This window comes from Amphiura filiformis, chromosome 1 (assembly GCF_039555335.1).
Source record: "Amphiura filiformis chromosome 1, Afil_fr2py, whole genome shotgun sequence".
Taxonomy (NCBI): Eukaryota; Metazoa; Echinodermata; class Ophiuroidea; order Amphilepidida; family Amphiuridae; genus Amphiura; species Amphiura filiformis.
In genome coordinates, this window is record NC_092628.1 from 95,346,583 (window position 1) to 95,360,722 (window position 14,140).

Sequence of the window (14,140 nt, forward strand, 5' to 3'; positions counted from 1 at the left end):
ATCAGTGATCAGTATGAACGGTGACCCTTTACGGTGAGAGTACGTGCAGGCATTTTGTACTCACACTGTCTGCGCATATTAAAATAGCCTGATCATTGAATAGCTTAACATCGGAAACCAAATCCAAACTCATGAATTTTAACCCAAAAAAACTGGGTGCTGTTGTTGAACCTGATTTAGGGACGCACCATTAGAAATCAAGGTGGGGGAGGGGTTGGGTAGCTGGGGTCGTGACATTTTTAGCACCTCGGTGAAGCATGTTTTTAAGCACCCGGATGAAGCACAAAAAAAACCCACCTCAGCGAGGTAATTTAGTTCTATTTTCCACGATTTGTTTTCAGACTTTATGAAACCCATTTTAACGTTTTTAGCACCTAAATGAATGGTGATTTTTTCGCGCGTAGCGGAGGAACTTGAAAATTTTCGAAGGAGATCTATGTCTTGTGATCATTTTCATCAAAACATAGACTCATGTGTAAGGTTTTCTCATGAAAAAACATACCCACATACATCCCCACGTATGGCTCCCATCCGTGTGGCATAGATTTCTTTTTGACATTGGGTGCAATTTGCGAAAAAATGCGCACACAATATAATCAATAGCTAAAATAAGTCAATGCTAAAATAGTCAAACACGCGGTTAATTTTTCTTCACTATAACCTGTGACAATTCTTTTTTACCTTTGGTATCAAATCTTTTTTTCTTTTTTGGTTTGAGGTGGAGCAAATTATTCTTTTTTGCTCAGATGACGAAGCATTTCTTTTTTCTTCCAAAAACTACCCAGCCCCCTTGATAGCTCTTGATATCAAATGGTGCGTCCCTTATGATACCGGAAAGGCAATGTGGTGTCGAAAGGCAATGTACGTGACTTCAATTGTCTCGGTCCCAGCCGGTTTGTGTTCCTCCGTCACTAAACAAACCGTCTGACGATCGCTGATTGGTTAATGAATTTCCAAATAAATTGGTTAAAGCAATATTATAACATTTTCAAAAAAATAGATTAGCATTTCTTTGCCATAAAATGTTAGCTTTTACTGTCAGATATATCCCTTTTATTTTTGAGCCGAACAACTACGGCAAAGCAAAGAAAATTGGAATTTACTACCAGCGCACGTGTCGCCAATACATACCACTCCTTCGGTCATGTTGTGGTACGACCCTTTGTTGTGTATATCACCGTCGCCCACGCCGCGTACATACTGTGTGTTATGAACATCGTGTATGCGTTCGACTAACGATTCCATCGTAATAATAAATGGCTGAATCAGCCTTTTATTCAAAATCTCTGATTTTGACAAAACTACAGCACCTAGAGTCTTGATTTTTGCAGGGTATATTGGTTTAATAAAGTACAATTTAATCGTGTAAAAAAATGAATTAAAAAAATTCAGTGAGGGCGTCCTCCTCAGCAAATGTTATAATATGGCTTTAAAGGACGTGACTTGTGCAAGTGACACTAGACGTCTATGGCAAGCTAAGCGGCTCAGAACGTGGGACTAGCTACGCGCAGCTTCTTTCTCGTTACGTGCAGCTTATTAACCAATCAGATTCGCGGTTTTAAACACGTGGAGCTGATGTAAACATCCTCTCTCACAAATATTACGTTGTTAATTTTTGTAAATGAAAATATCTGTAGTATATCAGCAAAAAATGGTATAGGTGCTATTAAAGTAATATCTGAACAGAATGATGATTGTTCTATATTTAGGGGGCTATCATTTTCTTCGGAAGGGGATCTCAAATATAGGGGTCATACTTTTTTGGAAAGAAAAATAAGGGGAGGGGGGTCATAAATTGATAATGACAAAATGTAGGAGTCACAAGATGACTACAGATAGTGTGTTTATTGTATTCAAAAAGACTGATTTCAATACAATTTTAGCCTGTCTAGGGGGTAAGGTGTATCGGTGGTGGGAGTCGGGGTCATAACATTTTGATGCCGAAATAGTGACGGCCGCAATTTATTGACGCCGACTTTTTGTAAATTTAGGAACCCCCCCCCCACCGTTCCGAAAAAAATGATGACCCATTTTACTCTCTCCATATTTACACAGTGGCATGTGATATCGCTTTCCTGCAATATCTTTACACAGCGCTTTACATCAGTAGTAGTTGTTGTTTGACCTTCATATCCCCTGCACCGCTAATACAGCCCGAGTATAAAGTTACTTGCTATTATATTAAACACGGTGTAAAGTTGGAAACACTAAATAAATATGCTTTGTGTCATTTTAGCCAGGCATTAGCAACATGTTCTCTTGACACGTGCTGTGATTTGGCCTCCTTTACCAGTTCGTTATCTATGCTAATTCCGTAAATTAATTACAAGATAATAATTGTGAAAGAGGATACCTATAACTATACTACGCGCAGCTAACGACCCAACCACGTGATTAAGTAACGAGAAAGAAGCTACGCGTAGCTGTTCCACGCTTTTGGCCCCCTTGGCTTGCCATAGACGTCATAGGCCCCCACTATTTGTAGATACCGCAAACGTTGTGTGGATTTATGTAACCGCAATACTGCATAGCCGGGCCGCAGCTGTCCATCAACCGCTGCATGCGCTGAAACCCAGCGCTGATTGACAGTCAATTCTCAATCATAACATTTTCTTATGACGATGATTGGCCAATCAGAAAAGACGTACTATGAGGTTGTCGCCAGACGGTTTGTTAAGTGACGATGGAGCACAAATCGGCTGGGACCGAGACTAGACTTACATTTGCTTACATATGGTCCCCGGATAATGGTCTCTATATGGTTAACGGTAGTTTTAAGCAGACTGACTATGAAAACATGACAGTTTATTTATAGAATTAGTGTACTCGTTATATGTATATAAATAAGCAAGTAAATTTTGATCACAAAATAGACGGCATGGATTGCAAAGAAGCCATTATCCAACTCCTACGGAATGATACGACCACATCTATTCAAGGTAATGTATAGAAATAGTAATACATTTTTACTTGACGAGACAGATAGAAAGTCATTTTCAGATAGATTATTCGTTTTGATGAAATATATTGTTCATTTTGATTAGGTATAGGCCCCTATTGTCATTTGAAGCGACAATGCTTAGTAGTTTCCATTTTATTTTAACAACTATCAAACCCTCGTAATTTTGAGTTGGGTTATTTTTGACAAGAATCTATTTGTTTTTTAAAATGACAAGGCAATCTTATCAAATTTGATGAGTTGCTTGTAATATTGATGAGAATATCCGATTCATAAAATAAATATAATTTTTCATGCAAGTAGATAAAGTGATCCCGCCCGGGAATCGAACCTCAGGTTTACGAGACTGTGCCTTAACATATCCCTGGCCTTAACCACTCAAGTCACTGATATCTATGTATAGAGGTCAGTGACTCGACCACGGGAGCTTAATGATTAAGCTGGCTGAAATTCGAACCCATAAGCGGTCACTTAATCCCTTCCCCGCAAATCTGGGCCGCAAATATCCCATAGTAGCTAAGGCCGTAAATGCAAGACATTAAAATTGTCACTCTCCCTGTAGAGGAAATATAACATGGAAAAACAGTGCAATGATCGACGGGAAATATATCAACACAATATATATTTCACCAGGTTAGCCCGTAAGTTTAAGTAATCGCTTATGGGTTCGAATGGCCGAGTGGTTAAGGCACGGGTCTCATCATCATCCAGTTATTGTTAACTACATGAATGCACACAACACAGGGACACTCACATAGGTAATTGACCCGTACTGGTAGCGCTGTGCTGTGGGTATAGGAGATGAACTAGTTAGCGTCATATATCAAAAAGTATAAAAGCTCTGATTTTAGTACTTGCTCTATGTTTCACTTTTCTTGTCAAAATATCTGAATTTGTAATCCGGTACAAACTTTAATAACGGGGGAGCATGCATTTGTATGAGAAAGGATATCTACCATCTTATCCAAACTCCCGTGTTAATCCAATGCACATTTTGCTTCACCGGGCCGCCCTGACTTGGTCGCGTTTGGGAAAGGGGTACCACCAAACCGTAATAGGTACAAATTTAGTACTTTCTTTCAATCAAGTATGGTTTATTTTCTACATGTCAATCTTTAAATAATTAGCATAGTCCTTATAATAACAGTGGAGCGCCTTGATGAGTAAATGATAGCAAACCAGTGAAAAATCCCCAAAACTCAGTCAGTGGAGCTCCGCCCGTGTCATTATCGATTGGATTAGTCGACCGTAGCGGACAATTCGATCGCCATTGGATTAATATTATCACGTGGTAAGAAATGTGCATTGGACAATCGATTACTATAATGGTTTAGTACTGCATATTTCGGTTTAATCTTCACTAAGCGGGTTTATGGCTGAAAAGGTCACGGTGAATTTGCCGTGGACAAAACTGCACTATGTGAAGGTGAGGTCCCGGTTTCGATTCCTGGGTGGGATCAGTTTTCTTTTACATGTTATCCGATTCATTTTGATTCAAATATTTGAATACATTGGCCTTGTCATTTTGACAAGATTCTGTTATGTCCTCCTCGGAATAGTAATACTTGTAAAATTGGAATAGATTCTATTCATTTGTGACAAGTTTAAGAGTGTAAGGTTCCCAGTGTAAAGAATTATTTTGTTACCACACAGCCGTATGTGCACAAAAGCTATTTTGAGATACAGGTATTTATGTACTTAGGGCCCTCTGCATTAGTGATACAGGGCATGTACATTTTCGCTGGCTTTTCTGTGGCTATAAATTGATTATGGCTATACAATCATAAGGTGCCCAGTTTCTGTGGCTATACCTTGATTTATGGCTATACAATCATAAGGTGCCCAGTTTCTGTGGCTATACCTTGATTTATGGCTATACAATCGTAAGGTGCCCAGTGTTGTAATGATTTTTTTGTACAAAAATCTAAATTTGGCCAAAAATGCACTTAGGACCTTCTGGCTCTCACCCCACGATTTGTACTTAATTAATTCCTATCCAAATTAATTATTTTCTATCCGAAAAAGTGCCGAAGGAAAAAGGTAATACAAGGTGTCCCATAAAAAGGTTACATGTAGAAAATGAACCGCATTTTATGATGGTACAACAAAACAATGTAATTTTATTCGGAAATTATTTACTCATCCTTCTTGTAATTGTTTGCTAAGTTTCAACTCTGTATCTTTAAAAAAAACCTCTGTATCTTTTTTAAAAAAGCAACTTAACTTATGAGCGCAAGATGACATGGGTGTCAAGAGTGGCTCACCATCAAATCATGGCACAACGAAAGTTGAATATAAGCACACATTTATTTCTTATTTTAAGTTTATTACTTTTTATTGTTCTCAATTTTAGAGCTTCTTGACGCTTGGTGTTAACAAATAAAGAAAGATGGTCATTATTGGAGAATACCACGTTTTTGGTGACGGCGGTTCTGCACGCTGTATCTTGTGTCATCAACATCGTAAAATTAATAACAATCTTTGCATTTAGGCTTTGTTTGGGTTTTGTTGTTGAGGTGTGTTGTGTTATACAGGCCTACTGTAAAAATATATTGTGCATTTCTGCAGTTTTCTCTGTTCATCAGAATAAAATACTGCATCTGCCATGCTATGGCTGGGCCTGCTCAAATGCCCCGCCAAATGCGCGATGGCTGTGACGGTGGTAATGAGCCTCAGGCCTGTTGCATTATGACACGTAAACAGCATGCTCAGGAATTCGTGGAATGCGAGTTAAGTACCATGTTGTGAACTTGACATTCACAGGGTTACTAGTAGAGGGTACATAGATGAAAATGACATTAAATTTGTTAACATTAACTTAGATTATTTTCAAAAATCTACATGTAACCTTTTTTGGGGACACTGGGTACAATAATGGCTGTACGTTCCAAAAATTTTGGCCGAGATTGTATATAGCTCTGATTCCATTACGTTACAAACAAACATCTCTGCATTAAGGGCACAGCTCATAGGAAGAAAGAGAAAAACGAACATATTCTTGTTTATGCCATAATATTATACAACCCTTTCACAACTTCAGCTGTGTAACTTACAAAAAAAATCCCGCTGAAAAGTTGTCAGGGGCGTAGCAAGCGGGTGGATAGGGTGGACGAAGTCCATGGGCCCCGAGGGTTCAGGGGCCCCGAGCAAGAAGGAAAGAAAGAAACACAAAAGAACAAATTCTGAAGTGCAAGGTCGATAACAACTTATATTTAAGCCATAATATGCGATCTTTTAAAATGAGTTTGGTCAATTCTTTTCAAACCTGATTTTTTGGCATTTTGTATAATATTAGTGTGATTTTAGGACAACAGAGCACGTTTGAATTAACACGATTAAAGGATTCAGTAATAAGGAACACTAACTATTAATTAAAATGCAAAAGTGCATGGTAAAAGGAGCCCCGTACACAGGAGTGTACGTTACAATTTCAATGCCAAATATTTCTATAGAAATTGATTGGGCCAGAACAGGCAAACATCTGAATTTCACAGCAATTCATTGACAAATAATATGTCAATTGTTGACAGGGAATGATTCATATCCCCGGGATTTATGTATACCTTTTTTCAAAAGTTTCCATGAGAAGAAGCTTGAATAATTGCTTTGTATTTTTGCAATGATTCAATGACCGTGAATTCTGCATAGCTAACAATTAAGTTCATTACCACAGGTAGCTATAAGACTATTAAAGTGACGATGATAAAAAAAAAAAAGAGCGTTTACCGCACCACAGCTGAACCATGGGACTTTGGCCCTGTCACCAAGGGGTCATACATTCTTGGAATATCTAAATATGAAAAGGACCCACAATAAGAATGTTGACCGGAGTCTTATGAAGTGGTGGCGCTAGAAGGGGGGGGGGGGGCAAGGGGGTATTTGCCTCCCCAATATTTTTATTGCCCCCCCTCCCGACTTTTGAGGCAAAAACCCCAACAATTACGTAAATTTCTACTTTTTGCTGTAATTTTGTGCAAAATGTGTCGATTTTGCCCCCTGAAATTCACCCCCACCCCACATGCCCCGAAAAAGGATTCCTGGTACAGCCACTGGTCTTATGAGGAGTGTCTCTCCCGGATATTATTTTTTTTTATCACATTCTTTACTTTTTTCTCTTTCATTTGACAACACTCAGAGGGTCATACCTTATTGGCATTTTGAGATATGAAAAGCACCCATATGAATATTGACCCGGGTCTTATGAGGAGTGGGAAAATATTTTTATTATATTCTTTACTTTGTTCTCCACTTGACACCACTTGGGGGGTTCATACCTTTGTGGCATTTCGAGATATGAAAAGGACACAAAATAGGAATATTGACCTGGGTTTCATGAGGAGTGTCACCCCGGAGGGGAATATAATTTCAAAAAATTCTTAACTTCTTTCCCTTTCATTTGACACCACTCGGGAGCTCATACCTTATTGGCATTTCGAGATATGAAAAGGACCCAAAATATGAATACTGACGCAGGTTCTATGAGGAGTGTTACCCCCGGGTGGGAAAATTATTTTTATTATTTACTTTGTTCTCTTTCATTTGACACCACTCGGGGGTTCATACCTTCTTGGTATTTGAGATATGTAAAGCACCCATATGACTATTGACCCGGGTCTTATGAGGAGTGCCACCCCGGGTTGGGAAATATTTTTATTATATTCTTTACTTTTTTCTCTTTAATTTGACACCACTTGGGGGTTTATATCCTTGTGGCATTTCGAGATATGTCCATTTCAGACCAAATGGTTAGTCAGTAAGTAAGTAAGTAAGTAAGATACACTAGTGTAGGCTGATACCATTACTTCTTCCTCAGTCATCAAAGTTTCAAAGATTTGGGCCAAGGATGATAGACATAAGCAAACATGCAAACATATAAATTAATTTGCATAGTTTACCAAATTAATTCAGACAAAATAGGTGGAAAATTCAGTTATTTTTACTTCAAAATCGTCCGGAAATGGTTTGTAATTGTGCACACTGAAAATAAAAATGTGCAGCTTGTGCAGTTTTTTATTGGTTATTTCTAGCCCGGCGAGTTAGGTTGCCTACCCCTGTACTATATTGATGAGCATGACACTCTCATCATGAATGATATTAAATTCACAATATGTTGACATAGAAAGAGGAATGGTTTATTTACGCACGTTTTTATACCCCATTCGCAAGATTCGGCAATGTCGTTCAGTAAATTTTTTCAAGAAAATGGTTTAATTTAAAAGTTGCAGTTTACAGCGATCATTAATATCTTACGCAAGCATAGATACATGTAAAACCCGCCATTATATTCGCGCTTAATTCAAATGAAAGCCATAATGTGTGATTTGCTCCGCAGCAACGCCCTCAATTTCTTTTTCGAATTTCTACTTTTTGCACCATTGTAATGGCCATTGGTGCACATAAATGCCCTGTGAATGACTAAGCCTACAGTAATTACAGTAAAATTTAACATTTATAATAACACAACATAACGCTATGAGGCTTTGTATTCCACTCATTTATACCATTTTACTGATCAAGTAACATTTTCACTGCGCAAACTTGGCAGGACGTTAAAGGATATCGAATTGCATTCTGAATACGAAGAATGTCCTTCTGATATCAAATAATTTTGATCTTTTGAAATTCGCAATGTAATCATAGGTATTAGAGGAAACACATTTTATGGCAAATCATTAAAAATTGATATTTTTGATATTTAACAGTACTCGAAGTAAACTTTATAAATCTGATGGTTTATACTTAAAGTGTATGTAGGTGGGATGAAAAGCCGACGATCAATTGACAATTTTGACCTTTCGTATTGAAGATATGTATTTTTTCCCAAAACACCAAACAAAATTAGGTCTTTTTGGGAAAAAATCCATATCTTCAATATGAAAACAAAATTTTCAATTGATCGTCGGCTTTTCCTCCCAGCTACACATACTTTATGAATATATCCTTAGATTTATTAAAAATTTACTTCGAGGACTGTTATATCAAAAATGTGAAAAATATCAAATTTTAATAAAATTTGTATTATATCGTGAATTTCAAAAATGAAAATTATTTGATATCAGAAAGACATTCTTCGTATTCAGAATGCAATTCGATATGTCTGATGTGCTCTCATGTCCCACAAAAATACTGTCGAAACGCTCAAAACGCTCATTCCGATCCCTTCATGATTTCGAATGTTTGGGCGGCCCCGGGGGGGGGGGGGCACTCAACACAAATGACCATACGGGTATGCTCCCCCGGAAAGCCCCCCCTTTTGGGGTTTCGCAGCTCCGAAAGACCCCTATATTTGACCAAAATAAAGCTCTGAAAGACCCTTGATTTTGATAATTTCAGCTCTAAAAGACCCAAAAATTGCTCATTCCTCATATTTCTTGTTTTTTCAGGCGATTTTCAACCAAAAAGCTAAGAAAGACCCTTGATTTTGACTTTTCGCAGCTCCAAAAGACCCCATTTTACTTGTTCACAGCCCGGTTCGCAGCTCCGAAAGACCCCTTTTACCCGGTACGCCGTCAGCTCCCAAAGACCCACCACCTCAAAATTCCGGGGAGCATACCCACCAAAAATTATTGATGTGCCCCCCGGGTGGGCGGCTTTTAAATAATAAAAATGCTTAAAATGTTTCAAAATACTTATCATTTCAACCATATTTCATTTCAGCACTAGATGCATTTGGTAAAGTGCCTGCTGGTGTTTTGGTCGGAAATTCCGAATGGTTGGGAGACTATCATGAATGTACATCTCTTCAAGGCTTACACTACTGCTCCATCAACTTTGGAGTTAATTCATCTAGCCTTGGTCTACGTGTACCGGTAAACAAAAAATGGGAGGAAGATTATCACGCCCCTTTAATGCCTGGCCATTATTTTTAGGAACTTGGAGCGTGAGATTTTTAGCAGTTTAGGGAAAGTTGTTCTTTTCTTTTTGAGATAAAAAAGGGTTATTTGGGTTGGGGTGTTTTTGCATATTATTACGCAATATGGTGTAGAAAGTAAATACATTGAAGTTTAAATAAGTGTTTAAATCGAAACACATTAAAATTATATTTGGAATCTTAGAATTAACTGTTTACATGGTTCGTTGTGAACAATTCCAGTGAAAAATTATGTTGACCACTAGTGTAGTGGTGAAACGTCACTAAAATGTGAGTAGTCAACATCATTTTTCACTGGAATTGTTCACAACGAATCATGTTAACAGTTAAATCTAACATTCCAAATGAACTTGTTCAAAGATTAGGTCTACTAGTATTAACCATTGTTTAAGCCCCCGTTTTAATATGTTTAATACACAGTTGCAGCTCATGTATGGCGTGTGCGTTCCCAACGTGTGTTCAGAGGATGACATCATACGAAATATAGACAACCTTACACAGTGTATGTACACTTTTTATACGATCTCGCAGTTCTTGAGCAATAAGGGAAAGTATTCACTTTATATGTACCTTAACAGGTATAACGCTGCTAAACAGCCCTTTTGTTATGGTTATGCATTTAAATGAGGCCCAGACGTTTTCTATGGTATGGTTTGGCTGTGAATAAATATATCCTACATCATAAAATATTGAGAATACAAAGCTGTTAGCATGGTTAGTTGACTACCTCTCGAACCGCTCCATGAAGGTTGTACTGAATGGCATATCGTCCAGTCTGAAGTGGATCAATGCTGGTGTCCCACAAGGATCCATCCTTGGTCCCCTCCTGTTTATAATATTCATTGATGACATCTCTCAGAGGCTGAGAGATACAAATACTTCAATCTTGTATGCTGACGATGTTACCCTGATGAGATTTATCGAGTCTAGAGAGGACAGACAAGCTGCTGCTGCATCTCTCAACAAAGACCTACTAGAGATCGAAACATGGGCCTCTACATGGAACGTATACCGTGTGTCATAAGTCAGAAAACCATTTTAACATGCTTTAAATTAAACTTACACAATTAAATTTGATATTAATTTGTTACTGGTTATTGTTTTGGATTAATATAAATGCCACTTAGCAATTTATTTGAAGTTTTTGTCTTTTTATGGTCGATAACCTCCGAAAGTGTGCAAACCTTGGTTATTGTTGTTTTTCCATTGAAAATCAAGGTTTGCAGACCTTTAAATCTGCCATAACATACAAAAGCAAATAAACAGAGGGGGTACTTCCATATTCAGGCTATGTTCCAGTCGGAATATAGGCGGAACGGACTTTCGACACACGGTATACTTTTCGGAGCAGCTAAATGCCAATCCATCACAGTTTCCAACTGCAGAGACTCTGTCGGCAGTCATCCTAGCCTCCAATTCTTTGGTATAAAGCTCTCAGAGGCAGATAGTGTGGAACTGAAGCAACTCCTACATCACACGGTGACATGAAAGTATGCCACCTACGACAGACTTATCTGAAGTAAGACTAAATCAGATTTCTCCCTGGAGAAGAACTTTCCTCCCTTCAAATTCAGCCTTTGGCTCACTGTAGAGCAGTAGGTGCCACTATTATGTTCCATCGAATGTTCTATGGGAACGCACCTGAGTTACTATGTCAACTATACCTGACCAGCTCCAGACTGACCCTCGTCTCTCGCCGCTCAGTTAGATCTCACGACCTTACAGTTCAAATTCCAAGATCTAACCTTGTTAGTCATGAGTCTTTCATACCATCGACTGCCCGTACATGGAATGCGCTCCGGCCTCACATTCCTGGAATTGTGAAACGGACCAGCTTCAAAAAGGAGGTTAATAGCTATCTAGGCGCCAAGCCGTCAATAAAGTAGAAAATCTTCTTTTGTAGAATTGGATCTGAAAAAGAACCCTTTCTACTTTATATGGTGAATGTTTACTTAAAGGCCCATTAAGTGATTTGCTCATCCGGACGATCGTAAAAATCATCAAAATTCAGATTTTGGTACCTTTGTAATTGGCATAGATGTGCTAACATAGCCTGCTAGTGGTTCGGTCGAAAGCCGTGTATTTTAGACAAAATAAAGCATTTGCATGATTCTGGACTTTTGATACTGACAGTACAAAAGTCCGACTCGAGATCGAAAGAAGCTCACTCTCCACGTACCAACACGCGTTGCGTATTGTTTCTACTACTTATTACATCAGTAGCTACTATTTTAAACAAAATACACAATCTTAACTGTTTTTCATATTTGAATTGACCGTTAGTTTGCCTCGGTGACCTTTAACATGTTTAATTGCTTATTTTGTTTTCTACTACAAAAATTAAGCGTCTGTTTTAAATCAATTTAGACTCTACTTCCCCGTGTTAGAAACACTGGACTAGGAAGTTTTTCCAGTCGATTGGTGGCGCACTGTACGAAAATCTCGATTTTCTCGAGTCGATCTGAGTTGAAGTAGAAAACCTTTCTAAAACTTCTGTTTTTGACTAATTTGTCGATGTATTCAGGGAAAAGTGGTTTAATGAAATTCTGTAGACTTATTCTTTATTTCTAAGCAACTCTGACAAATTTCCATTTTTTTTTAATGTTCCTGTGAAATCACTGAAAGGGCCTTTAACTATTTGTTATATTTTCATACAGTTATACCGACAAAGTACCGCTTACTTGACTTAGTGGCACCCATAAATGCAGATACACCTGTTAATTGTCAGGATTTCCCACAGAGGCCATATGATGCTGGATTTATATGTTTCACGTAAGTATAATACTAGCACTGTAAACGGACATCTACAATCTACGAAAAAAGTCCTTGGAACGCTTGGTACACTCTGTCGAAATCTCGTGCAGAATTTCATATGATCATGGAAATGACGTATATTTGGCCTGGAAACAAGCATGACATCTACAACAATGATTTACCCTTCCCCTCTCCCCATCAATCAATGTTGGAACACATTGAGAAACCGCTGAAGACATTGGCATTTCTCAACATTGAACGGGAGAGAGGGGGTGAGAGTTTTCCGTTATTTACACGCAAGCGTTCCAAGACATATTTCGTTGATTGTCTCTACCGAATGCAAAATATTTCATATAAATTTCGTTTTTGTGTCATAACTCAAAAACGGAATGTCGTATGAGCTTCATATTGCACACGATTTGAGAGTGGATATTGGGCTTTGGAACCATAACAAAATTGTTGAATAAGAAATTGGTTTATTTAGAGAGTGGTCACTGAAACCATCCCCTATGCTAAACTACACACGTTTCGTAATTATGGCTCTAAACTGCTCTAAAATATCATTTTGTCCCATAACTTAAAAACAAAATGTTATATGAGCTTCATATTGCACACGATTTGGAAGTATATAATATTCCTTTGAATCATAATAAAATTGTTGATAAAGAAGTTGGAATATTTAGGAATGGTCACTGAAAACACCTCCTTTGCTAAATTACACACATTTCGTAATTATGACTCTCTACTGTATTATTCTGAGTCAAATCTCGTTTTTGTTTCCTAATACAAAAACACTACAAATATAACTTTTAAAGAAATATTACAATGTTTGCAGCATGTTTTCTAAAATGTTTTTGATTTTTATTAAAACGTTCTGTACCCTTTATAATATAACCTAGCATGTAAACGTTTTCTGTAAAACTTGCGTTTGCTGAGTATAGGCCTATCCGAACGAATCAGAAAGATTATGATGTAACAATTTGAAACAACTCATTTCTGAATATTATTTATAATAAAATACGCTTTTGCCGTGAGAAAAAAAAAAAACAACAATTAAATACACTTAAAGAAAAAAATCGACCACCACGGGGACTCGAACCATTCACATCAATCAATAGTCAAAAGATTATGAGTCGAAGGTCTAAGCCGTTGCGCCACGCTGTCATTTCGCAATCGAAGTAACCAGTTTTGGTCTTTTATAGTAGTCAAGTATCGGGGAAAGTGTAAACCTGTATAGTGGAAATGGCAAAGTGCATCAGTTTACCATAATGACAAAATGGTCCAAAATCGACATTTTATGGTTTTAGGCCGCATCTCATGAAGCGTGACGTTCGTTTACCTTAGCTATACCAATTGAGAATGTTTGAATACAAAAGGAATGACAAATTGATCGCATTTATGACATTTGTTAACAGTTTGCCATTTTGAATTGAAATAAATATCTATACGTATATATTAATATCAATGCAGGGTAAACTGCTCAGTATGCACGTTATTCAATGCAGCAGTTTACCATTACAGATTACCATTATGGGTTTACACTTTACACCCTTTGA

At 37.7% G+C, this 14,140-nt stretch overlaps 1 protein-coding gene across 1 annotated transcript in view; it reads left to right on the forward strand.

Annotated features, from left to right (window-relative positions):
• Nucleotides 1-2,560: 2,560 nt before the first annotated feature.
• Nucleotides 2,561-14,140, forward strand: part of LOC140164595 (nose resistant to fluoxetine protein 6-like) — a 30,394-nt gene continuing 18,814 nt past the window's right edge. Inside the window, exons 1-4 of the mRNA XM_072187915.1 lie at nucleotides 2,561-2,939; nucleotides 9,617-9,768; nucleotides 10,251-10,332; nucleotides 12,488-12,602. Coding sequence (XP_072044016.1) covers nucleotides 2,834-2,939; nucleotides 9,617-9,768; nucleotides 10,251-10,332; nucleotides 12,488-12,602 — 455 coding nt within the window. The 5' untranslated portion in view covers nucleotides 2,561-2,833. The remainder of the gene's footprint in view (nucleotides 2,940-9,616; nucleotides 9,769-10,250; nucleotides 10,333-12,487; nucleotides 12,603-14,140) is intronic.